This window comes from Podarcis filfolensis, assembly GCF_964270895.1.
Source record: "Podarcis filfolensis genome assembly, chromosome: 16".
NCBI lineage: Eukaryota > Metazoa > Chordata > Lepidosauria > Squamata > Lacertidae > Podarcis > Podarcis filfolensis.
This window is the reverse complement of record NC_139620.1, coordinates 2582156-2608760: the sequence shown is the minus strand read 5'-3', so window position 1 is coordinate 2608760 and position 26605 is coordinate 2582156. Positions and strand designations below refer to the sequence as shown.

At 48.3% G+C, this 26605-nt stretch overlaps 1 protein-coding gene across 1 annotated transcript; it reads right to left on the bottom strand.

The window, feature by feature from the left end:
• Positions 1–4246: 4246 nt before the first annotated feature.
• On the bottom strand, positions 4247–23521 carry LINGO4 (leucine rich repeat and Ig domain containing 4). Its single transcript, XM_083591226.1, has 4 exons — positions 23436–23521; positions 21735–21904; positions 10326–10433; positions 4247–6261 (listed from the first exon to the last, which is right to left on the bottom strand). Exon 4 carries the CDS (start codon positions 6246–6248, stop codon positions 4464–4466), a length of 1785 nt encoding a protein of 594 aa, XP_083447352.1. The 5' UTR covers positions 6249–6261; positions 10326–10433; positions 21735–21904; positions 23436–23521; the 3' UTR covers positions 4247–4463.
• Positions 23522–26605: the final 3084 nt, after the last annotated feature.

The following is a 26605-nucleotide window of genomic DNA, read 5'->3' as shown; positions in this document are numbered from 1 at the left end:
AAGGATTCTGGGACTTTTAAGTCTTAGGAACCAGTGGGTTTTTTTGTTTTTTGTTACCTCTTACAACAACCCAGCATGGATCATTTCTGTCCAGAGAGAAAAGGCACCAGAGACGGAGAGTTTCATGCGCAAAAAAAATGAATCATATTTATTTATAAATGTACAGGCTGATTCGAAATCATTGAGCACCAAGCGTAGGCAGAAGGGATCTCAAGGCAGGGTTCAGATCCCAAGGAGAACATTATTATTATTATTATGCCTCTTCTTCCTCTTCACCTGAAACTGCAGGGAGCTCAGCTGTCAGAATTCGAACCCAGCGCTGCTGAGATCTTTGCTGCTGACATTCGTCTGTGAGGAGCGCCCTAAGAAACTTGCTTATAGAATTGAAGGCAACACCGTTGCCGTGTACTGTACTGAAGTCATTTTCCTCATGGACCCTGTTCTTTGGCACAGCTCCCAAATCTGACACCGTCCCCTGGGGTGAATTTATGGCATCCCGTCTCACTTCCAGGGAGCAGAAGGCGCCCTGTGTGGCAAAGATGATCCCTCAACAAGAAACCCACAGACATGACCTTGAGAGCAACAGCAACTGGGATTCAAAGACATCTCACCTCCGGCAGCTGATAAACCTGTCTGTTGTGGCTAGAAGCCATTGATGGTCACAAGAAGAATTACCGACGAAAGAAGAATGGAGGATGAAGTTGACGGACTATGCAGAATTAGATAAATTAACAGGAAGGCTTCGAAACCTGCGGGACCAGAGATTCTTAGAGGACTGGAGTAAATATATGAACTATTTGAAAAGTAATTGTGATGAACAGATTACGCTGGTAGGACTGCAAGAAGTTTTGTAAGGTGGGTTATCTTGAAATGTTACAAGAAAGACTATGAAAAGAATTATTAGTTAAGGACAATTAAATGCAATATAGAAATCAAGAAATGCAGAATAAGTGATAAAGAACGGAAAATCATCAGAGGTGTTGACGGAAGTCTAAAACATTGCATAAGATGAGAAGATATGTTGTATGACTGTTGGAATTGATATGTTAAGAAATCAATAAAAATGTGTGTATATAAATATATAAAAGAAGCCATTGATGGTCTTCTCATTTGCAAATTTGTCCAATCCTCTTTTCACGCCCCCCAGGTTGATGGCAGTCTCCTGTGGCAGGGAGTTCCCCAGTTTAACACTTCACTTTGGGAAGAAATCCTTCCTTTTCTCCGTCCCGAATCTTCCAACGTTCAGATTCCAGTATTACAAGAGAGGAACAGAAAGCTCTCTTTGGTTGCCTCCGGACAACACTTTTAAAGAGCATTTGCCCCAGTTTGTTCGTGGTGAGGTCAGATGCTGCTATCAAGCACTTATTTCGAATTTTTGGGTGCCATTCTGTCAAGCAAGTATCACCTCAGGGCATTTCACCGTCACTTTCCTTAAAGCAAAAAAATGGCGATGTTCGTGGCGAAACCAGCATTCATCGCGCAACCCTGAATTTGCTGGCATGGAATCGAATCCCACCAGAAAACAGCCTCTTCCACTAGGATTGCCATAGGTCCAGAATTTCCCGGATGTACCTGGAATACTGTGGTCGAAAGCGGTGTCCGGGCGGAAATAGGCAAGATGTCCGCATTTTCACTTTTGAAAAATATGGCAACCCTCCACCCGCTTAGCCCACAGTCGTTGGGGCCCTGTTCCATTGGCCCTTAATAGGCTGGCTTCCAATGGATGTGACAAAAGAGTCCATATAGTCCGCCATCTTGCTTCTCTCAGCGGCCAACTAGACGCTTGCGAGGCAGGGGATGAAGGCGGCAGTCTCTCAGCCGCTACCGTTTACCTCTGAAACAGCCCCTGGGCACACGGCGGGGCTTACTCCTAGGGAAACATGCATAGTAGTGCAGAATTTCATCCCACCCAGGCGCTCAGGTCCTGGATGTGACAGAGGACGAGCCCTTTTTGTTGTCCATTTGCAACCTAGTATAACTCTTACAGGACGTGGGTGGCGCTGTGGGTTAAACCACAGAGCCTAGGACTTGCCGATCAGAAGGTCGGCGGTTCGAATCCCCGCGACGGGGTGAGCTCCCGTTGCTCGGTCCCTGCTCCTGCCAACCTAGCAGTTCGAAAGCACGTCAAAGTGCAAGTAGATAAATAGGTACCACTCCGGCGGGAAGGTAAACGGTGTTTCTGTGCGCTGCTCTGGTTTTGCCAGAAGCGGCTTAGTCCTGCTGGCCACATGACCTGGAAGCTGTATGCCGGCTCCCTCGGCCAATAAAGCGAGATGAGCGCCACAACCCCAGAGTCGGCCACGACTTGACCTAATGGTCAGGGGTCCCTTTACCTTTACCTATAACTCTTACACCCCTGGGGAGACATCTGAGCCTGGAGAAAACATGGCCTTGTTTGGGGTGGCTCCATTTCACTTCGAAAAAATGAAAGGCACTCGGTTTGGCATTAGAAGTGAGTGGTGGCTGATTCAGGTACGAGAGAAGAAGGAGAGTGGATTTGATTTCGTGGAACCCGTTGCAGTGTTGATCGGGGGCCTTGGCAATGCCCTCTGAGGGACCCCCCCCAACACCGGCAGCCAAACTTTGATGGGAGGTAGCAGCAGATAAAAAGCCCTAGGACATCCCCCTCCTAGGAGAGACCTTATGCATGCAAAGCAGATGCTCAACCACTGAGCTATCGGGTTTGGTGACAGATATAGTCTTTGTTTGCTTTTTATCGGAATATGCAACGTACGGGAATGGGACCGTTTTTGGCCAGAGGCTTGAGTCAAATAGGGAGCAAGCCCTCTGCAACCGGGGCCACTTTGATAGGTAGACGCCCATCTGTCAGTCACTGGGCACCCTGTGACGTCAGGCACATCACGCAACCTCAGGTGTTTCCTCTCAGGTGAGGGAAAGTTCAAGGCGCAGGAGCTAGGGGAGAACCAGAAGCCCGCTCTAAGCCTGAGGGGGGGCTCCCAATTCTTCATTTTCGACCTGCTGCTTAAACTTCCCTCTTTGAGGTGGCGTATTCTCATTACTCAGGCCTAATTCACGACCCTTTAGTGTTTAAAGGGCTCTACCTCTCTTTCAAATCAGAACCAGTGAAAGTCCAGGGCAGCTCCATCTGGTACGCAGGATGAGACCCTCCCTGCCTGCAGACTGTCTCGCCAGAGTGGTGCATGCTCTGGTTATCTCTCGCTTGGACTACTGCAATGCGCTCTACGTGGGGCTACCTTTGAAGGTGACCTGGAAACTACAACTAATCCAGAATGCGGCAGTTAGACTGGTGACTGGGAGCGGCTGCCGAGACCACGTAACACTGGTCTTGAAAGACCTACACTGGCTCCCAGGACGTTTCCGAACACTATTCAAAGTGTTGGTGCTGACCTTTAAAGCCCTAAACAGCCTCGGCCCAGTATACCTGAAGGAGCGTCTCCACCCCCATCATTCTACCCGGACACTGAGGTCCAGCTTCAAGGGCCTTCTGGCGGTTCCCTCACTACGAGAAGCCAAGTTACAGGGAACCAGGCAGAGGGCCTTCTTGGTGGTGGCATCCGCCCTGTGAAACGCCCTCCCATCAGATGTCAAAGAGAAAAACAACTACCAGACTTTTAGAAGACATCTGAAGGCAGCCCTGTTTAGGGAAGTTTTTAATGTGTGACATTTTAATGCATTTTTAATATTTTGTTGGAAGCCGCCCAGAGTGGCTGGGGAAGCCCAGCCAGATGGGCGGGGTATAAATAATAAGTTATTATTATTATTAAAGCCCTAAATGCCTTAGGCCCCAAATACCTGAAAGACCACTGCCTTCCCTACAAAGCCTCTTAGGTGCCAGCTTGCCAGAGGAGGCCCCCTTTGTTCTTACTCCCCCCTCAGAGGTTCAGGGGTGGCAGCCTGGGGGAGGGTCTTCTCTGTGGTGGCCCCTCAGCTATGAAGCTCCGTCCCCACAGAGATGCATGCCTGGTACCTTCACTAGACAGTTTCCGTCGTATGCGGAAGGCTTACCCTCCTTACCTTTGACACTTGATACATCTGTAGATAATATTACGACTCACGCTAGCCTCGTGATTATAATTTGTTGTCATTTGTTTCTGATATCGTAGTTCAAATTGTCGTGACCACCCTGGGTTCTTATGGTCATAGGCGGTTAAGAAAAGTAATAATAATTCTCATATGATAATAAGAGCCTCCTGGATCAGACCATTGGCCCATCTAGTCCAGCATCCTATTCTCCCAGGGGCCAACCGGATACCTGGATTCACTGCCTCTGACTAAAAAGCATCCATTTTGGTTCTAAAATTATCTGGGAGCAGGGGCAGGGAATCTACACTTTTCTTTGGCAAGCTTTACACTGCCTGGGGCCAAAGAAGCAGGCGAAATTCCGTGTAAACTATGAAAATCGAAATGGCTTCCTTTGGTTCGTAAAGCACTGGCATTCCAAGAGAACCAACATGGCGGCCTTCAGACGCTGAGCTGGTACCTCATCTGGGTTTATTGGCCACCCTTTTGTGCCTGTTTGTTACGGCCTTGTAGCCCCGGGAATATCGGGGTACGGCGTTGATGATGTGGTGCTTGGCGGTCCCCCTGCCCTTGTTCCAGAGGGAGATGAAGACGAAGCAGATGGCCACTGAGCAGAGGAAGGGCACGATCCCAATGGCCAGGATCCCCGCCAAGGTGCCGACGTCAAGGAGGAATGGTAGGGCAGCGCTCGAGGCATTGAGGGCGCTGGCGTTGACCCTGACGGAGAAGTTGCTGAAGACGCGGAGGTGGGCCCACATGGTGTCGTTCCCGGCGGCGTTGCGGGCCACGCAGAGGTAGGCCCCGCCATCTTGAGGGAAGGCATGGTGGATCCTCAGTGTGCCGTTGGGAAGGACCGCAAGCCGGCCTTTGCGGCTGGCGTCCAGGGAGACGTTGTGAGGAGACACCCAGGAGATGGTGGGGGGCGGGTCGCCGTCGCCTTTGCAGGTCAGCATCGCCCGGCCGCCCTCTTCCACGCTCAGTCTCTGAGGAGGGGTCTCCTTCTCGATGGTGGGCTTCCTGCAGGTGATGTGCCCGGGAAGGATGTCGGAGAATTTGCGGAAGACCTTCCCCTCGCCCGTCGAGTTGGTGGCGCAGACGGGTTGCCGGGCCTCGAAGTTCAGCCTCCGCTGCCTGCGAATGATCCAGAGGAGGCGGCAATCGCAAGCCAGAGGGTTTCCGTCCAGCCGTAGGACCTCTAGGTTCCCCACCGAGTGGAAGGCGCCCTCCTCGAGAGTCCGCAAGCCGTTGCCCGAGAGGTTGAGGACGCGGAAGTGGACGAGGCCGTGGAAGGCGTGGGCCTGGACGGTGGCCAGCCGCCCGCCCGTGAGGTGGAACTCCTGAAGGCGGGAGAGTTCGGCCAGCTTCTTCCCACGGAGGACAGAGATTGGGTTGTGCGAGAGGTCGAGGAAGCGGAGGTGGACCAAGTGGTGGATGGCTTTGTAAGGCACCTCGCGGAGGTTGCACCGGGTGACGGACAAGGCGGTGAGGTTCAGGCCCGCCAGGCTGTGAGGCCTCAGCGCCGTCAGAGAAGGCCACCAGTGGATCTCAAGGACCTTGAGACGGTGCAGTTTTTGGAAGGAGTGGTCGGGGACGGAGCCGATGCTCAGGACCTTGAGCCGCAGCTCCACAAGATGGTGGAGATGTGAGAGGGCTTCCGTCGGGACGCCGGTCAAGTTGCACTTCTCCAGAGTGAGTTGCCGCAAGCTCTGGAGGCCGCTGAAGGCCTGGGATGAGACGAAGATCAAGTGGTTGTCTCCGGCCTCCAGCTTCCGGAGACTAGAGAGGTCCTTGAAGCTGTGGTCTTGGAAGAGGACGATCTCATTCTCGCTGATGTCCAGGACGGCGAGGCTCGGAAGCCCTGTGAAGACGCCAGAGGGGACCATCTTCAGCTTGTTGCCGGTCAGACGGAGGGTCATCAGCCTCTTTAGGCTGTTGAAAGCACCCGGCTCGATGTTGGAGAGGGCATTGTAGCTCAGGTCCAGCTCTTTCAGAGCCTGCAAGCGGGAGAACATGCCTTGTTGGAGGGTGCGGAGGACGTTCTGGCTTAGGTCCAGGAGCTCAGAATCCGGAGGGATCCGGCCCGGTACTGCCGTCAGGTTGCGGCCATTGCAGAAGACAACCTTGTCCTGGGACAAGCACCTGCACCGCGAAGGGCAGGTGTGCCTGGATCCTGTCAAGAAGGTGGCTGGGATGACGGCGAGGAGCAGCAGCAGGGGCCGCCATTTTGTCCCGGGGAAAGCCTCCATCTTGCTTGTTTTCCTGAAGATAGTAATGACAGCAAGAGAGCCTTGCGGTTAGAGGGAGAGGGTTGGAAAGAGAGAAAGCACAGCTCCCTGATCGTGTGGAGACATGTCCTCCTCCGAGGGCCTTCTGGCAGTTCCCTCACTGCAAAAAGGGAGGTTACAGGAAACCAGGCAGAGGGCCTTCTCGGTAGTGGCACCCGCCCTGTGGAACGCCCTCCCATCAGATGTTACGGAAATAAAGAACTACACAATTTTTAGAAGACATCTGAAGGCAGTCCTGTATCAGGAAGATTTTTTTAAAAAAGTTTAATGTAATATTATGTAGTTATATATGCCCAGAGTGGCTCAGGCAACCCAGCCAGATGGGTGAGGTATAATAATAATAATTCCAAAAGACAAAACTAAATTTTTCTTATACGCGACGTCTGCAGCAAGAATCCTGGTGGCTAAGTACTGGAAAGGGAATCAGTTACCCACTAGGGGAGAGTGGTTATGTAAGCTTTCAGAATTAGCCAAATTGACAGATATGATAAGACAAAAACCAAAAAGTGAAGTGAAAAAGGAACAGGAGTGTCTAAATGAATACCTTAAAAGCCAAGGTTCGAGGACAGAAATCTGGCTGAGTCTGGAATAACCTCGTGAAGTGAAAGGATAAGAAAGGGTGGCAAATATGTTCCAGCAGCCTTAAGGGTTTTCAACGCAAAATCCATTTCCCAACTCCTGTACGCTGCAAATGTCTGGCATAATGGGGACCTGCCAAAGCTAGATGGCTTTCAGGCAAAATTTCTCCGATCTCTGCTGCAGGTACCCAACTGTGTCCCCAACTCCATACTGCTGTTAGAAGCTAGTGAATGCCCAATTTCAACTAAAGCATAATGGGCTGCCCTAAAACATTGGCTCAGGATTTCAGTGTTTGATCTAGGGAAGGGTTTGTACCAACACCTGACCAATGAGGAGTTTGTCAGCAACTGGCAGAAAACCATGGCTAAAAAAGCCACCTCTATTGGTCTGTCTCCCCCCCCAACTGTATTACCTGGGTTATGAAGGCGCCCAAAAGATTTTAAAGCAAAGATTATGGGATAATGCACACAGTGACTTGCGATCTCGATCACACGCAGTCTGTAGTCCGCTGGCAGTAGGAGTACAATATGTAACATCTTACATTAAAAACCTGACAGTACCAAACTATCGAAGGCTTTTCACCAAAGCCAGACTAAACGTCTTTCCTTCTGCAGTGTTGGATGGCAGGTTGAGAGGAGTTCCCTACCAGGACAGACTTTGCTCATGTGCCCAAGACATCGATTCTATAAAGCATATTTTGCTGCACTGTGTGAAATATGAGCAAGCCAGGGCTGAACTGATATTACCCTCGCTGGTACCTTTCCGGGGAAAATCAGAGGCTCACTATGTCAGGTTCCTACTGGAAGACTGGACAAATGCTAGAACGTTAGCAGTGGCAAAGTTTTTATCGGTGGTTGCTAGAACAAATGAGCCCTATATTCTAAACAAAACGCTTGATTAACCTGGAGGTAGGCTGTCTGAATTGTGTATGGATTTGTATTGATTTGTGGGGTCTCTGGACCGTAATAAAGATTGATTGATTGAATAAAATTTAAATTATAATTTATAAAAAAGAATAATAATTATAATTTCAGGTGTGTGCATGAAACAGGGAGAGCAGGTGAAAGATAAAATGTATTTTTATTTGTATAAGGGGGAAGCTCTGTGTTATGTGTGACAGAGAGAGAAAAAGAGGGGGGAGTTTTGTGTGTGTGTGTGTGTGAGAGAGAGAGAGAGAGAGAGAGAGAGAGAGTTTTCTGCATTGGAGGGGGCTGGACTAGATGACTCTTGGGTTCCCTTGGAGAATTCTATGATACTCAGAGAGAGAGAGAAAATAAACACTGACCACAAAATCCAAAAACTCTCTCCTGGAGAGCCGGTGGTGGTGCCATGCTCGCAAAGTCAGACTAAAACTAGGCAGATTTGATTTCAAATCCCCTCTTGGCCTCAGAACTCTCCCTGGGTGACTTTAGTCTCTCAGCCTAACTTTCCAGGCAGGGTTGCTGTGAAAACTAGACCAGGACAGGGGAAAGAAAGATCGCTGCCTTGCGCCACTCCCGGAGCTTTGCACAAAGACCAAAATGCTAATGTTAAGTACTTTCTCTTTCCCCCCTCTTTTTTTTTTAATTGCAAGAAAAGCAAAAAGAGAAAACACACATACCAAATTTCACACAGGAATAACCACAGACCCATAATTTTCTTAACAAACGATAAAACATAACTTGGTCTGCACACTAAAGACCCAACCTCCCGTGAATTTCATATAACATTGCCAGTACACACTTTATCATCATTAAACTTTTCCTTAATATATCTTAATTCTTATCTCTGCCTTTCAACTGTTACTGAAGTTCCTCGGATGCTGCAACCGAGTTTAAACTACTATATTTATACTTCAAATATCCTTTGAAAACCTCCCATTTTGAAACAAATTCCTGTTTTGATTTATTCTTTATTTTTTCAGATGGACCATCTAATTCTGCATATTCTGTCGGCTTTGGGATCCAATCTTCTATATGAGAAGAGAGCAAATGTTAAGTACTTTCAAGTGCATCTTGGGTCTCACGACCGAAGAAAGATATTACATGAATGGAGGAAAATAAATGAAATTGTTTGGTGCCTGGAGCCCTTGGAGGAAAACAGGGGCAAGGGTCTTCATCCTCTCGGCTGGCAGAGGGAGGGTTTGCCTTCCCTTCTCCACCACCCTGCAGATCAGGGACGGACTTCTCAATTTCCCCTGTCTTCACCTACATTCACCACATTCCCACGTCAGTTTGTGTGCTTAAAACGAACAACTTCAAACTTACACAGTGGCCCATCTAGTCCACCATCCTGTTCTCACAGTGGCCAACTAGGGAAACCCACAAACAGAAGAGCCCACCCATTTGTTGTTGTTTTTTTGGAAATTTTATTTACAACATAACATAAAACCCCCACCCCCCAATACAGAAATCCACCCTCATTAAACGTGAACATAGCATACAATAAGCATAACATACAACAATATAAACAACCAAATAAAAGTCTTCCTTATCCTGTATCTGGCCTCCTTATTTACCGTATTTTTCGCTGTATAGGACGCACTTTTTCCCTTCTAAAAAGTAAGGGAATATGTGTGTGAGTCTTATGGAGCGAATGCAGGCTGCGCGGCTAAGCCCAAAGCCAGAACAGGGAGACAGAGCGCTGCACAGCGCTCCGTCTCACTGCTCTAGCTTGGGGATGGCTGCGCAGCCTCCGCAGGGCAGCCCTCTGGAGGCTTCAAAGGCTGTCCCCGAAGCCATAACAGCAAGAGGCTATCCCAGAAGCCGGATCCCTTAACTAGCCAGAGAAAGCCACTATGTTGTCAAAGGAACTACTTCGTCTCGCTTCCCCTTACACATCCTACCTGACGCACATCGGATCGCAGGTCTAGAAGGGGAACCAGGGGTTCATCCAAACGGACCCCCCAACACCTAACTATATACAGTCATACCTCTGGTTGGGTTCGCTTCATGTTGCGGATTTTCAGGTTGCGAACGCGGCAAACCCGGAAGGGTATACTTCCGGGTCTCGCCGCATGCGCAGAAGCGATCTTTGCACTTCGCGCATGCACAGAAACAATCTGCAAGCTTCACACATGTGTAGAAGTGCTCTGTCGTGCTTCGCACGCACACAGTAGCGGTGCTTTACTTACGGACTTTTCAGGGTGCGAACGGTACCCCGAAACGGATCATGTTCGTAAGTAGAGGTACCACAGTGTGTGTGTGTGTGTGTGTGTGTGTGTGTGTGTATGCATTTTAATGCACACTAACCCTTAAAATGTGTATTGTTGCACACCTATTTTCACTGAAGAACTGCCCTGGTATGAGTTTCAAAGGATATCAGTTTCTCAGATTATCTCAGGAACGGAGTACGAGGGAAGGTTTGCATTAAAATGCGAACTGCATAGAATTTCTTTCTCTCCCCTCCCCCCAGCCCTAAACCAGACGCATGCCCACTTTGCAATTTCTTTTTATAAAGAATCTGTGCGATTTTACTTACGTATAGTTGTGCGAAGAAGAACCGTCCTCAAAAGGCGCCCGACTCTTTTCTTAAGTTCCTACGAACGCACCCGATTTCCATTTATACGGTTTTTATCTGCGCCCGCCCCTTTCGGAAACAAAAAAAACACAAACAGAAAAAGTACTGTACTGCAGGCGGAACCTAATTTGAGGTGAATCATCGTTTCATATAGTTAGATCCTCATTAAACGTGGCATTTAGCTCAAAGGACTCGCATAACCCGTCGAGGCCGAAATTAGCCACGGCCCGCAGTTGCAAATTCCCCTGTGCCTTTCGAAGAAGACAACAAATCTTTGAAGCTGGCGATGAGGAACATGTGCCGCTACAGATATGGAGAAAATTTATGGGGATAAGATCCTTCCCCCCATTTCTCGCTGTGATACTTGAACTCGCGTTTAGCTGCCTCTGGAGACGGTTCAGAAACTTCATCCAGAGGCACACCAACAAACAAACGTGTTTGCATTAGGGGATTTCCTGAAGTAGAGGACCTTATGCATTATATCTTGCGCTGCCCCTTATATAATGAAGCAAGAATTATGGAAAGAAGGTTTAAAATTTACTGCATATAATGCGCTAAAAGAAAATGTGATGAAAATGATGTATAGATGGTACATTACACCAGTAAAGTTAGCAAAAATGTATAAAGTAAGTAACAAATGTTGGAAATGTAAGGAAAAAGAGGGAACATTTTATCACATGTGGTGGGAATGTAAAAAGGTGAAATGCTTCTGGGAGATGATATATAATGAATTGAAAAAAATGTTGAAATATACATTTATAAAGAAGCCAGAAGCATTTCTCTTGGGTATTGTTGGAAACGATATAAATAAAAAGGAATTTAAGCTTTTTCTATATGCAGTAACAGCAGCAAGAATGTTATTGGCCCAAAAATGGAAGCATGAAGAATTACCAACGATGGAAGAATGGAGGATGAAATTAATGGAATATGCAGAACTTGATAAACTAACGGGAAGGATCTGAAACCGGCGGGACCAGAAGTTTACCGAGGACTGGAGTAAATTTACGGATTATTTGAAAAGTATTTGCGATGACCAGACGACGTTTGTAGGTTTGCAAGAAGCTCTGTGAGGAATAATATTAGAAATATTGCAAAAATGAAGGAGATGGGATATGTTAAAAATGTAAAGGCAATATTAAGTTAGGAAATGCATAAGAAGTGAATAAGACGGAGGATTATCAGAGGTGCTGATGGAAGTCCAGTAAGAATGTATTTGTGATAATTTGTGTGGTATGTTTTATAATTTTGTATTTTAAAACCTATATATATATATATATATATATATATATATATATATATATATATATATAATGAAGCAAGAGAAAGATTTTTAGCACCTAGATCCCCTGGCCAGAACCCCTCTGACATGATTTTATATTTCCTCGCAGACACAGATGTGACCTGGCGTGTAGCACTTTTTGCAACTGCCGCTAGGAAAATCAGAGCAAATAATATAGCCAAGGTAGCCACCAACTGTAAAGGAGATGAATTTATTTGACCCTACCTACATCAAGCTATATTCTATCTTTATCACCAAACTCCGAATATAATTGCACGCTGTATTAATTAACAATATTTTTCTAATATGTTAGTGGCCATGCGATAATTTTAGCTTATAAATTTTATTGTTTAATGTCTTAATTTGTAATATGAAGGCACTTTTATAGCTCTGTTTGGAGTAGGTAATGTCTTTAAGTTTTTTGGATCAATCCAGTGTATTTTCTTTTAATTATTGAATGATTTTGTGTACATTGCAGCAGCCTTTGGCTATGTGCAATAAAACTGACTGACCAGAAACTTCAGCTGGTGCAGAATTCAATGGCCAGGTTGCTCAGCGGGGCAAGATGGTTTGAGCATATTACACCAATCCTCATCTGACCGCACCGGCTGCCAATTAGTTTCCGGGCCCAATTGAAAGTGCTGGTTTTGAAGCCTTAAATGGCCCAGAACCACAACTCCTCAGGGACGGCCTCTCTCCATATGAACCTTACCCAGACCCTGAGATCACCATCTAAGTCCCTTTTTCATGTGCCCCCTCCAAGAGAGGTTCAGAGGGTGGCAACACTCAGGTCCTGCGTTCGGGCTTCCCCATTGACCACAGAGGATGAGCCCGTGGCCTGATTCAGCAAGGTCGCCATACGTCCTTAGGACAAGGCCACCGCTCCCAAAATGCCCCGGGGCACGGGCAAATCCGGTCCACCGTATTTTTTGCTCTATAGGACGCACCCGACCTTAGGACGCACCTTGTTTTAGAGAGGGAGAACAAGAAAAAAAAATTCTCCCTCTCTCTGCTCAGCGCCCCTTCAGCGAAGCAGCAGGAGAAATGGTGCCCCTTCTATTTCTCCTGCCACTTCGCTGAAGGGGCGCTGCACAGAGAGGGGGAGATTTTTCCCCTCTTGTTCTCCCCCTCTAAAACAAGGTGCGTTCAGGGAAGGCAACCCGAAGCCTCTGGAGTGCGGCGGGAGTTCCCGCTGTGCTCTGGAGGCTTCGGGTTCCTTTCGACCTGCTCTTTGGAGCTGGCGGGGGGAAGCGCTGTTCGACAGTGGAATTTGCTGCCAAGGAGTGTGGTGGAGTCTCCTTCTTTGGATGTCTTTAAGCAGAGGCTTGACAACCATATGTCAGGAGTGCTCTGATGGTGTTTCCTGCTTGGCAGGGGGTTGGACTCGATGGCCCTTGTGGTCTCTTCCAACTCTAGGATTCTAGGATTCTAGGATTCTATGATTCTATGATTCCTGAAGCCTGCGGAGCGCAGCACGAGTTCCCGCTGAGCTCCACAGGCTTTGGGTTCCTTTTGCTGAGGAACCCGAAGCCTGCGGAGTGCAGCAGGAACTCGCGCTGCGCTCCGAAGGCTTCAGACGGCTATCCCTGAAGCCTGGAGAGCAAGAGGGGTTGGTGCACACCGACCCCTCTCACTCTCCAGGCTTCAGCGAAAGCAACGCGAAGCCTCAGGAGGGCGGATAGGGAGCGGTCCCTCTGCATTTTGGAGGCTTCGCATTGCTATCGCTGAAGCTAAGGAGCCTGCATTCGCTCCATAGGACGCACACACATTTCCCCTTAATTTTTGGAGGGGAAAAGGTGCATCCTATAGAGCGAAAAATCCGGTAAATCTCTAGTGTTGATGGGATCCACAGAGCATCTTGCAGCCATCCCTTCCTCACTCTGGAAGGCTCTCCACGTCTCTGACTGGCCGGAGCACAACACGGCCTCGCCGTCTCTGCCTGGGAACCAGAACTCAATTTATTCTAAGTGTCCCCTTGGCACGACTCCAGAAGATGCATTAAAAGGGAGGGATCAAAGTTGATTTATAAGCAAAAAAAAAAAAGGCAGAGAGAGAGAGAGAGGCATAAGGTGCTGGCCGAGGCGGGTTTGGAAAAGGATGCAGGCATTTTGGGACGGGCGACGGCACTTCCTGCAAGGCTGCTCAAAACCCTGTCCTTCCCCTCTGAGACCAGAGGATGGCGGAATGCGAAATCATCTCCTGTTTTCTTCAGAATCGGTTCAAGGCGATTGGCGACAATTTGTGGAATACTGTATCTGAATAAAAAAATTGTGCACAGTATTTCTGTAGTATTTTTGTACTGCGTACAATTTTTTTTTTATTCAGATACAGTATCCCACAAATTTTGGAAGATCCTAAGGGATCTAAAGTAATGGAAGTGAAGAGCAGAGGTAAAGGAGAATTAAATAACAAAAGAAGTGTGGTTTAGGCGGTGGAAGTCTTTTAAGATACTTTAATTAAGATTTTTATTTTATAATGTATGTAAGTGTAATTCTGGAATTACTGTTTATGGAAAACAGCATTTTCTTTTTTTTCTTCTTTCCCCCCGTTTTTTCTTATTTTCTATCTTCTTTCCCAGTTTATGTTTGGCAAATATGTAAATATTTGTGTTTTTGCAGAAATTTATCTGGAAATTTGTATAATTCAATAAAGTTATATTTTTTTTTTAAATGTACACAATTAATTTCATTAGCAGGATTAAGGTAAAAATCAGGGAAGTAACTAATAAATGGATTAACGTAGGAAATGCAGTGTTAAAAATTAGCATTATAAGAAACCTCAAAGGGGTGAAGGAAAGGCCTCTTTCTCTCTCTGTATATATACGTATATGTGTGTTTATTGGGAAGTTATTTAATTTGTATGTCTGTAAAAAAAATCTAAAATTGGGGTGGAAATGTATAGAGACGAATGAATGAATGAATATGAAGGAATGGGTTTCTGTGTAGCCAGTTTGAAACGGGACCCCAAACCCCCCTTTTCTTCTTTCTCCAAGGGAGCATTTCTAAAATGCATTAACTTGAGCTGTTGAGCAAAATGCATAACAAGAACACAACTGTATAAACAAAGCTCTCTCCTTTATCAGTCATGGCAATTGATAGCCTTGGCTGTTCCAGTGGAGTAGGGATGACATGTCTGGGTCTTATCTTACCACACTCTGACGCGCAGACCTAGTCTGGGAACAGCGCCAGAGTGTGTTCTTGGAGTTGGTGACCTCTTGCTCCAAGATAAGAGTGCCGGAACAGGAATACCCTTTTATGGTCAGAAGTACAGGAAGGAAAAACCTTTTATGGTTAAGAGTACTGGAGCAGGAACATCTGTGATGTCAACCTGCGTGTACAAGCTGACGTGCCTGGATTCCTGGGGAAGGGGGAAGAGGGTGCCTGGAGGATATATATATTGCATGAAATTTCTCATTTCATAGAATCATAGAATCATAGAGTTGGAAGAGACCACAAGGGCCATCGAGTCCAACCCCCTGCCAAGCAGGAAACACCATCAGAGCACTCCTGACATATGGTTGTCAAGCCTCTGCTTAAAGACCTCCAAAGAAGGAGACTCCACCACACTCCTTGGCAGCAAATTCCACTGTCGAACAGCTCTTACTGTCAGGAAGTTCTTCCTAATGTTTAGGTGGAATCTTCTTTCTTGTAGTTTGGATCCATTGCTCCGTGTCCGCTTCTCTGGAGCAGCAGAAAACAACCTTTCTCCCTCCTCTATGTGACATCCTTTTATATATTTGAACATGGCTATCATATCACCCCTTAATCTCCTCTTCTCCAGGCTAACCATGCCCAGCTCCCTTAGCCGTTCCTCATAAGGCATCGTTTCCAGGCCTTTGACCATTTTGGTTGCCCTCCTCTGGACACGTTCCAGTTTGTCAGTGTCCTTCTTGAACTGTGGTGCCCAGAACTGGACACAGTACTCCAGGTGAGGTCTGACCAGAGCAGAATACAGTGGCACTATTACTTCCCTTGATCTAGATGCTATACTCCTATTGATGCAGCCCAGAATTGCATTGGCTTTTTTAGCTGCCGCGTCACACTGTTGGCTCATGTCAAGTTTGTGGTCAACCAAGACTCCTAGATCCTTTTCACATGTAGTGCTCTCAAGCCAGGTGTCACCCATCTTGTATTTGTGCCTCTCATTTTTTTTGCCCAAGTGCAATACTTTACATTTCTCCCTGTTAAAATTCATCTTGTTTGTTTTGGCCCAGTTCTCTAATCTGTCAAGGTCGTTTTGAAGTGTGATCCTGTCCTCTGGGGTGTTAGCCACCCCTCCCAGTTTGGTGTCATCTGCAAATTTGATCAGGATGCCCTTGAGTCCATCATCCAAGTCGTTGATAAAGATGTTGAATAAGAGCGGGCCCAAGACAGAACCCTGTGGCACCCCACTAGTCACTCTTCTAGTCATTTCTTTGGACTTGCTGTGGACTGACCACGCAAGTGCCTTTCTGCTGCTCCGGAGAGCAGAAATAAAGAACTCTTTCTCTGAACCAACCCTCAGTGTCATTTGGCTTCCTTCCTCCCGTCCGGGAGCAACGCAGAGCCCACCAATCGGTAAAGTCTAATAAGGCTACAAATAAAGTGAAACCTTTGTCTTTCTCCGGGGGTGGGGTGGGGGGGAGGCCAGAACTCGCAAGCATCTCAGGAAGCTGAATGTTGGAAGAGTCAGGAAAGGTGTGTGTGGGGGGGGAACTGACAAGCAGCGTAAATTAATAATGCAGGGTTTTAAAGAATAAAAGCTTTACTGAATCAAAATAAACTTAAAATTAAAATAAAACATGGGTTTCGGCATGCAGCGCAGAGTTAAAGACTGCGGAACTCCTTCCCACAAGACGCAGTGATGACCAACAAGCCGGATGGCTTTAAAGGACAAATTCACGGAGAAGGAAAGGGCTGACTACCATTCATATGTGGTGGGATTGTCTGTTAGTTAACGAATTTTGGAAACAGATTGGTATAGAAATATCGGAAATTTTGGGTAGGAAGGTAGAAATATCTAAATTAATGGTTCTTATTAGTCTGAGTAGCACTGAGATAAAAACAAAAGAGGAATGTAAATGGGTAAAACTGATGGTAATTGCAGCCAGACAGGTTATAGCGAGTAACTGGAAAAATGCTGAAGAACCCCAAGGGAGGGGCGAACCAATGGAGGAAAAAACTGAATAATATTATAATTTTAGAATATCTAACTCGGAAGATACACAGAATGAAAGGATTTAAGGTCAGTGAGAAAGAGGAGGATTGGCTTGAGAAGATGTAGAATTATTTGGGTAGGGTTGAACAATTTGGGGCAATTAAAATGTTAAAAGTTAAATAATCCTTGTGGAGCGAGGAGTGTTAATGTATATGGAATTGTACATACGGTTGATTTGAATATTTTATTATTGATTAGGTATACTCAGTGTATCAGCCGCCTTGGCGGGGGGGTTTCACTGTTGGGTTTTGGTTGTTAGTAAAAAATAAAGAATAATAATAATAATAATATGACTACCATTCATGACGGCTGTGCTCTAGCTCCACAGCTTCTGCATCCCGGTTGCTGGAAAACTGCAGGAGAGGAGAGCTGCTCTTGAGTTCGAATCCTGATTGCGGGTTTCCCTGAGGGCATCTGGTTGGGCCCCTGGGAGAACAGCAGGTTATTCTCATGTTTTTAGGAAAGAATGAGAAACCTCTGGGGCAGATCCTGAACCCCAAAGGCACATGTCAGCCCCAGATGAGCCGCTTCCAGCCCCTCTCCTTGTCTCCGCTGAAAATGTAGGAAAAGCTCTGCCGGATCAGGCCTAAGGCGACCCATCTAGGACGGCGTCCGACTCTCCCAGTGGCCAAACAGATGGCTGTGGAAAGCACCCAATGCAGGAGCTGAGTTGACCGGGCTCCTCTCCCCACTTGGGTTTCTGAGCAATTGGTATCCAGTGTCTTCTTGCCTCTGATCCTGAAGGCAGGAGACAGCGCTGATGGCTAGCGGCCACGGACAGTCACCCACTCCACAAATTTCTCTAACCCTTTCTAAGGTCGTTCAGGCCGCTGGCCATCAGTTTTGGTAGTGAATCCCATGGTTTAACTCATGGGTAGGCAAACTAAAGGGACGCGGGTGGTGCTGTGGTCTAAACCACAGAGCCTAGGACTTGCCGATCAGAAGGTCGGCTGTTCGAATCCCCACGACGGGGTGAGCTCCCGTTCCTCGGTCCCTGTTCCTGCCAACCTAGCACATCGGAAGCACATCAAAGTGCAAGTACGTAAATAGCTACTGCTCCGGCAGGAAGGTAAAAAGGTAAACGGCGTTTCCATGCGCTGCTCTGGTTCACCAGAAGCGGCTTAGTCATGCTGGCCACATGACCCGGAAGCTGTCTGCGGACAAACGCCGGCTCCCTCGGCCAATAAAGCGAGATGAGCGTCGCAACCCCAGAGTCGTCCGCGACTGGACCTAATGGTTAGGGGTCCCTTTACCTTTAGGCACACTAAGGCCTGGGGGCCGGATCCGGCCCAATCACCTTCTCAATCAGGCCCGTGGACAGTCCAAAAATCAGCATGTTTTTACATGAGTAGAATATGGGCTTTTATTTAAAATACATCTTTGGGTTATTTGTGGGGCCTGCCTGGTGTTTTTACAGAAGTAGAATGAAACTTTTATTTAAAATGCATCTCTGGGTTATTTGTGGGGCCTGCCTGGTGTTTTTACAGGAGTAGAATGTGTGCCTTTATTTAAAATGCATCTCTGGTTTATACTTTTCCAAAATATAGTCCGGCCCCCCACAAGGTCTGAGGGACAGTGGACCGGCCCCCTGCTGAAAAAGTTTGCTGACCTCTGGTTTAACTGTTCCCCCAGTACTTCATTTTGCCTGTCCCGAATCTCCCAAACATTTCGCTTCATTAGATTTGCAAAAACGACACTTTGCAGCAGTGGCTGTACAACTTCTTTTCTCTTTCAGAACAAAAGTTTGCTGGTGCCAAACTGGTTATTATTATTATTATTATTGATAAGAAACACATTGGAAAACAAAAGGAAAACTCCCAACATGGCTTGATTTATAACGCAGAACACAACAACTTAATAATATGATCATGGGACATGCAGAAAGTATAAAACAGCACAGCTACATAAAAGCACGAATCATTTGCAAAACGTAGTTATAAACGAGCCTCTTCAGCATCTATTGCAAGCTCAATGAGAGGTGTGAGAATGCTTTGGCCGGGTAATCTCATTTGCATGAGGTCTAATTTGAGACAGAGAAACTCTCATCTCCTCATCAACACAAAGAAGCCTTTGTCTTTTCTGACCTTTGGTATTTGTCAGAGTTGAAAACCCCTGTTCACATCAATATGTCGTGGAGAACTCTAGGAGAATAGCCAATGCTTTTGAATATCCAGTGCTTTTTTTTGGAGGACGGGACACACGTTGTTGTTGTTTAGTCGTTTAGTCGTGTCTGCCTCTTGGTGACCCCCTGGACCAGAGCACGCCAGGCACTCCTGTCTTCCACTGCCTCCCGCAGTTCGGTCAAACTCATGCTGGTAGCCTCAAGAACACTGTCCCACCATCTCGTCTTCCGTCGTCCCCTTCTCCTTGTGCCCTCCATCTTCCCCAACATCAGGGTCTTTCCCAGGGAGTCTTCTCTTCTCAGGAGGTGGCCAAAGTCTTGGAGCCTCAGCTTCAGGATCTGTCCTTCCAGGGAGCACTCAGGGCTGATTTCCTTCAGAATGAAGAGGTTTGGTCTTCTTGCAGTCCATGAGACTCTCAAGAGTCTCCTCCAGCACCAGAATTCAAAAGCAGCTACCAGCACGAGTTTGACCAAACTGCGGGAGGCAGTGGAAGACAGGAGTGCCTGGCGTGCTCTGGTCCAGGGGGTCACAAAGAGGCGGACACGACTAAATGACTAAACAACAACAACAGCACCATGCTTTGAAAGGAGGCAAGAGAGGCAAAGCGGTTGTGGGAAGGGCCTCGTTCCCTGAATGGCAGGAGGTGGGGGAAATAACCTCTCTCTGACGGCGGAGAATAGCTGCCAGGATGTGTCCTCAGCCTAGCGGAGAAACTTAATCAGGCTAATGCAATCACATACAGGCCAGAGACTGAAGGAACAAGGTGTCTGGAGCGTCGCGCGGGGGAAATATGAGTTGCTTTCTGCCAAAACCAATCTCCTGATGGCCCCGCTTTGGCCGGGGTCCCTGCCCTCTACCAGCAAAGCAGAGAGAGCCTGCAAAAGGTGCGAGACTTAAACGGGACTGAGGAGAGATGCACAGATCTGCGCTGAACCCACCAAGGAAGTAGGACGGCTTCTGAAATTCTCCTCATCTGAAGCTCTCTCCAGATTTGGGGCTTCCAAATTCCTTGGTCTCCTTTCCAAAACAGAATCTGGAATGTTTGGGTTCTCACTGAGGAAAAAGGGGATTTTAAAGCTGTCTCGAGTTGGGCAAGAGCTTGCAGGGTTCTAGACCTCAGGGAGGAAAAAGAGTTTTTAACTGTGCTGAGCTGAAGCCCAGCTTCTCAGAGATACCATATTTTTCGCTCTATAAGATGCACCAGACCACAAGACGCACCTAGTTTTTGGAGGAGGAAAACAAGAAAAAAAATATTCTGAATCTCAGAAGCCAGAACAGCAAGAGGGATCGCTGCGCAGTGAAAGCAGCAATCCCTCTTGCTGTTCTAGCTTCTGGGATAGCTGTGCAGCCTGCATTCGCTCCATAAGACACGCACACATTTCCCCTTACTTTTTAGGAGGGGAAAAGTGAGTCTTATAGAGCAAAAAATATGGTAATTCTTCACCGGTTCCCTTTGGCTGTGAGAGTTTTTGTTTAAGAAATCCCCCTCATTTGGTGGTGCCCATTGCCCATTGCAGACCAGTAGCAGGGGTTTGTCACGATGACCCTGGAGTCTTCCTGGACTACAACTCCCATCACCTGCGACCCTTGGGCCATGCCTGGCCACTGGGACTGCTGGGAGTTGTAGTGCAACATAATCTGGAGGTCAGAGAAGGCTGGAGTATACCAGTGTAGAGAGGCAGCGGTGGTGTAGTGGTTAGAGTGTCGCACTAAGACCTGGGAGACTTTGAATCTCCACTCAGCTATGAAGCTCGCTGGGTGACCTGGGCCAGTCTCTTGGCCTGACCTGCCTCACAGGGTTGCTGTGGGAATTAACTGAGGAGGCGCAGAACCACGTGCGCCACTTTGAGCTCCTTGGAGCAATAAATAAATAGCAAATAGTCCAAAAGGGAATCTGAGGCTGAACAACATTGCTGTAGAGCATGGGTAGGCAAACTAAGGCCCGGGGGCCCATCACCTTCTAAATCTGCCCCACGGACGGTCCGGGAATCAGCATGTTTTTACATGAGTAGAATGTGTCCTTTTATTTAAAATGCATCTCTGGGTTATTTGCGGTGCATAGGAATTCGTTCATTTCTTTTCTTCCAAAATATAGTCCGGCCCCCCACAAGGTCTGAGTGACAGTGGACCGGCCCCCTGCTGGAAAAGTTTGTTGATCCCTCGAGGGAGATATGTATTTACTGATTACACGGGTCTTCCTTATTTTATCCTCAACTTTGTGAGGTAGATTAGGCTGAGAGACGGCAGCCGGCCCAAGATCCATCCATGTCCCACCCCCCAGTGTGCCTCCTGTGGCCAAGTGGGGATTTGAACCCAAAACTCCCGGAGCTCTAACCACTACACCACACTGCCTATCAAGAAGGATGAGTCTCTCTCGCACAGTAGCCATGGCTTCTTGAGTCCGGGCCCAGGAGACCCCAATGGCTGGCCTGCCAACGCTCTGCGATTTGAGACTGAGAAGCGGTGGGCGGCGACGGGTCAAGCAGCCCTCCCCGCAGAGCTTTCCCCTTCCAGATCCTCCTCCCCAAAGCTGCTTTTGCTACTCATTACGCATGTAACACCTCATCCCACCCGCTAAGCTCAGCCTATTCCGAAGAGGGGGCGGATGTATTTCCCAAATGTGTGCAAGCCTCCGTTCCTAAGTCATCGTTTATTTCTCAGATCTGGCAGGAAACATCCATTTAAGTACGCGGGAGTTTGCGCGGGGGTTTTTGCGCGTGTGCGTTTCTGCAGGGAGAGGGGCGTGGGGTGCTGAAGTCGGAGTTAACTTACCATTGTCTGCTGTGGATCTCTCCGTGCTTTTAAAAAAAGCCCGTTAGCATTTGCAGCTGAAGCGCAAACTCACCCCCTTTCTCCCAAATGTCGCGAAAAGCTTCCCACGAAGACTGGAAGCCACCTGGATCTTGGCAGACGGAGCCGGCAGCATCATAGTCGCTGTCCGCCTTTTAAAAATAAAAATGAATGAATGAACAACTGGGGAAACGGAAGAGAACTGCGATGCTTTCGGGCTGGAAAATCCCTTCAGACGTGCGGGTCTGGGGGTCCATATTCCGGCAATGGAGTCTGGTCCATGGGGGCAAATGGGGCACAGACTCACTAGCCCCCCATGGCCAGCTCCCTTACTCACAACCAGTCCCAGGGGTGCCTCTGCCTGCCAGTAAACCTCCTCTTTTTTCCTTAGTCTCGGCGGTGCCCCTTGCAGAAGGATGGGGACAAAGCTAAAATCATTTGGCTCCGCCTCTTGTTGGCTTTGGCTCCGCCTACCGTTTTGGGCCCCCTTTGCCAGCCCCACAGCTGCACCGAAAGAGATTTTAGTGGATCTCTGCCGTAAGCCAACAGCTGCAGGGATCAGGAGCCACAATCGTGATTATAATGAAAATAATGATCGCTTCTAAACTCTGCTCAGAGCAGACCCAGCGAAATTCAGAAATCGAGGTGAGCCGCGCCCATTAACTTCAACAAGTCTACTCTGAGTAGAACCGGCCCTGAGTACAACCCAAAGCATCCCGCCTCCTAATTTTCCAAAAAAATCAACCCAGCTAATCTTTATATCTGCAACATAGATTCTTTCAAAGCTGTAAATGACGAGGTATGTTTAAATGAAAGGCAGCAAAAAGCAAAAGTGAGTTGTGACTGAAATACGGAGTGTGTGTAAATAAATGCAGATCTTCTCCCCACCCCCAACTCAAATTTATCTCTTTCCTCTGGAGTCTCTGCTGTGTTGACTTTCTGATTGGAAGCTCTTTGCGGGCAGGGACCTTTCAAGTTGGAGCAGAGCTGGTTTGTTTCAAAGCACCCCCATTCCCAAACCTCACGCGCACGGATGTTGCCGGCAAGTAAGCCTGGGATTTCCGCGGCACATAGAAACCTAGAGCTGGAAGAGACCCCAAGGATCATCTAGTCCAGCCCCCTGAAGTGCAGGAATCATGACATGCTTTCATCCTGAATTCAGGAACCCTGCCTTTATACTGGAGCAGACCATTGGTCCATCCAGCCCAAGATGCTCGACTTGGACTGGCAGCAGCAGCAGCTGTTCGCCACGATTCCTTCCTTCCCTCGCCACGGACTGAGGCAGCAAGGAGTCGCCGGTGGAGACCAGAGTCCTGCTCTTGCGCTCCTCCCACGGGGCATTTGAGAAACCATGACTCCGGACCAGATGGATCCAGAAGGGCTCTTACGCCCAGGTCACCTTCTGCCCCAAATCCTCCCCCCCCAAAACCTGTTCCAAACCGGGAATCCCAGGACAGGATCGTGAGAGCGCTCTTCGCGCAAAGGAGATGGCGCAAACCAGGTTAATGGTTTCGCAAACCTCTCTCACCCTCTTCCTTCCTCCTTGAGCTTTCCAAAAGGTCCAAAAAGCACACAACCCGCTTTCTCCCGTGGCAAAAAGGACCGAGCCGCTTGCCGATATCCCCACCCCCCCTTTTAAAAATCTGCTCCGGGCTCTCCAAGGGAGCGAGCCGGGCGGCTTACCTGGAACGTGCTTCGGGGAGACACAACAAGGAGGCTTCTCTCTGCCCAATGATGTCTCATGTGTGTCTCTTTCCCTGCCTGTCTCTCTCTCTCTCTCCCCCCCCCCGCTTCGCCACCTCCCTCTCCCCCCCTCCCTCTGCCAGCCACGTGGATGTCATTTTGCCAAGGGAATGTTCCATCCCAGAGTTTCTTCTCTGTGCTGAACAACTCAGCGCAGACGGCGTCGTCGAAACAGCCAAAGCCACCATCGTTCCAAGACAAGGTGGCCTGACAAAAGAGGCGAAGCGAAAGAGAGTTAATTGCTGGCACCCATCTGTCTCGGGAGACAACGGAGAACGGCGCCTTTGGGGGCGAAGCCAAACTGTTGGAGAGTTACAGCGCCTGCTGTGGCCGTAGAGAAGAATACGGGAGGGAGATGTTTTGTTGCAGCTGGGGCAGGTGAAGGCGTCTGGCACCTGTTCGCTGCTGCAGGTGCCCCATGGCGTTTCTTCTCTCTGCCCTCCTCCCAGCGGTCATTCCTCCTGTGGTCACTGCTATGGATGCACAACCTGACTGTCTCCGGGCACTGAGGTCGGTCATTTGCAAGGGATTCCCACATGGTGGGGTTGATGTTGCTGAAGTCTTTGTAGCGCAGATTTGGTCCGACAACCAGTCTGGTGCCCAGTGGTGTAGCGTGGGTTGTCAGGACCCGGGGCAAGGCAAGTAATTTGTGCCCCCTAACCCGTGGATTTGCGCCCCCTAACCCGTGGATTTGCGCCCCCTAACCCTAACCCCCAGATGTTGCGCCCGGTGCGGCCGGCCCCCCCTGCACCCCCACGCTATGCCACTGCTGGTGCCTGAAGCCAGCTCCCAGTAGAGCACGTTCTTAATAATAATAATAATAATAATAATTTATTATTTATACCCCGTCCATCTGGCTGAGTTTCCCCAGCCACTCTGGGCGGCTTCTAATTGAGTGTTAAAAACAATACAGCATTAAATAATAAAAACTTCCCTAAACAGGGCTGCCTTCAGATGTCTTTTAAAGAGAAGATAGCTGCTTATTTCCGTCACATCTGAAGGGAGGGCGTTCCACAGGGTGGGCACCACCACCGAGAAGGCCCTCTGTCTGGTTCCCTGTAACCTCACTTCTCGCAATGAGGGAACCACCAGAAGGCCCTCGGCGCTGGACCTCAGTGTCCGGGCTGAACGATGGGGGTGGAAACGCTCCTTCAGATATACAGGACCAAGGCCGTTTAGGGCTTTCAAGGTCAGCACCAACACTTTGAATTGTGCTCGGAAACATACTGGGAGCCAATGCAGATCTCTCAGGACCGGTGTTATGTGGTCCCGGTGGCCACTCCCAGTCACCAGTCTAGCTGCTGCATTTTGGATTAATCCAATTAAGTACAACATTCCTAGAGTGAACCTGTTTACACATGGGGAGGAATGTTTGTCCAGCCAGCAGGTAAACTTCCTGTTTCCTTCTGGGCTGGGACAGACTTCCTCTGCATGGGACTAGAGGTGGGTGTGGCCTCACCTGTGCAGGTAACAGGGCAGGGCAGCCATCTCTCTCTTTTTGACTACATGCATTGAAGAAACAACATCTGCTTAGCCAAAGATGCTCTCTTGGCCTCCAGCCAAGAGAGGACAAAGGGACTGTCTCTTTATGGGATAGTTTCCAGGTGTATGTTACTTTTCTAAGATAAGTCTGCCTTCTGGGATCCGATTGTGAACAGAATGTGAGTACAGTGGTACCTCAGGTTACATATGCTTCAGGTTACAGACTCCGCTAACCCAGAAATAGTACCTTGGGTTAAGAACTTTGCTTCAGGATGAGAACAGAAATCATGCTCCGGCGGCGCGGCAGCAGCATGAGGCCCCATTAGGTAAAGTGGTGCTTCAGGTTAAGAACAGTTTCAGGTTAAGAACGGACCTCCAGAACGAATTAAGTACTTTTCCCGAGGTACCACTGTAAACTCTTTTTATACTTTTATAGAAGCCTGTGTCGTATCTTATCTTTTATGAGGGAATAAGGGGAAAATACCAGAACAGTTATTATAGAGGCTTTAGCGAGCCTGAGCAAACGCATCCGCTGTGTGTTTAAAAGGGGGAATGTTACTCTGCTAAATGGTGAACTTGTTCATGCAAGTTGGAAAGGCTATAATCAAACAATATATCCTCTCCTGCATCCCTGAACATTCCCACAGACATCGCTGAGACAGCAGTGTGAACGTGCTGGGGATGTGGGCTTAGCAGAGAGCATCTTTGAGACTCTGCCCTGCCCAAAATCTTCCTGACACAGTGAATGTGGAAGCTGTTGAAGTGTTGCTCTTGGAAGGTTCAAGTTCCCCATGTCTGATGACCACAAAGCAGTGCGCTCAGCATGCAAGCCTGCTAGACCTTCACCTTGGTATTGGCAGCTAAGCATCACATTCTATCAGACCCTTTTGGAGAGGCAAGCCATTGCTGTAGCTGCCTTGCCAATACAGTGGTACCTTAGGTTACATACGCTTCAGGTTACAGACTCCGCTAACCCAGAAATAGTGCTTCAGGTTAAGAACTTTGCTTCAGGATGAGAACAGAAATCGTGCTCCGGCGGCGCGGTGGCAGCAGGAGGCCCCATTAGCTAAAGTGGTGCTTCAGGTTAAGAACAGTTTCAGGTTAAGAACGGACCTCTGGAACAAATTAAGTACTTAACCCGAGGTACCACTGTACACTTGTCCAGCTCAGCATCGATGGAGAGGTTGCTGGTTACGGTGGAACCCAGGTAGACAAAATCACCTACGTGTGTGGTCATCAATTCTGAGGCGTGGAGTGCATGGCCATTCCAATGATGTGTGTGTGCTCCACGTCAGTGATGCGTGGCAGGGCTTACCTGGTCCCTCCCTGCCACATTTTATTTTATTCAAGTTGGTGCCCCTCTGGAAAGCCCAACAGATGTTTCCCCATTATGGTTGCCAGGCCAGGTACACCCCACTCGCTGAGACTTCAGGACCCAAACCTGAGACCTAGGTGATGTGCCCCTCTCAGCACTGAGCTCAGGAGACGGAGGTTAAGTGGGAAAGTGGAGGCGGTGGTTGTGGTGGAGGGCACACCCCGCAGAAAGCTATGCAATGATTTGCAGAGATGGAGGTTAATTGGGAGGAGAAGGGCTGACCCCCCCCCCCAGACAGTTTTATGCAATAATT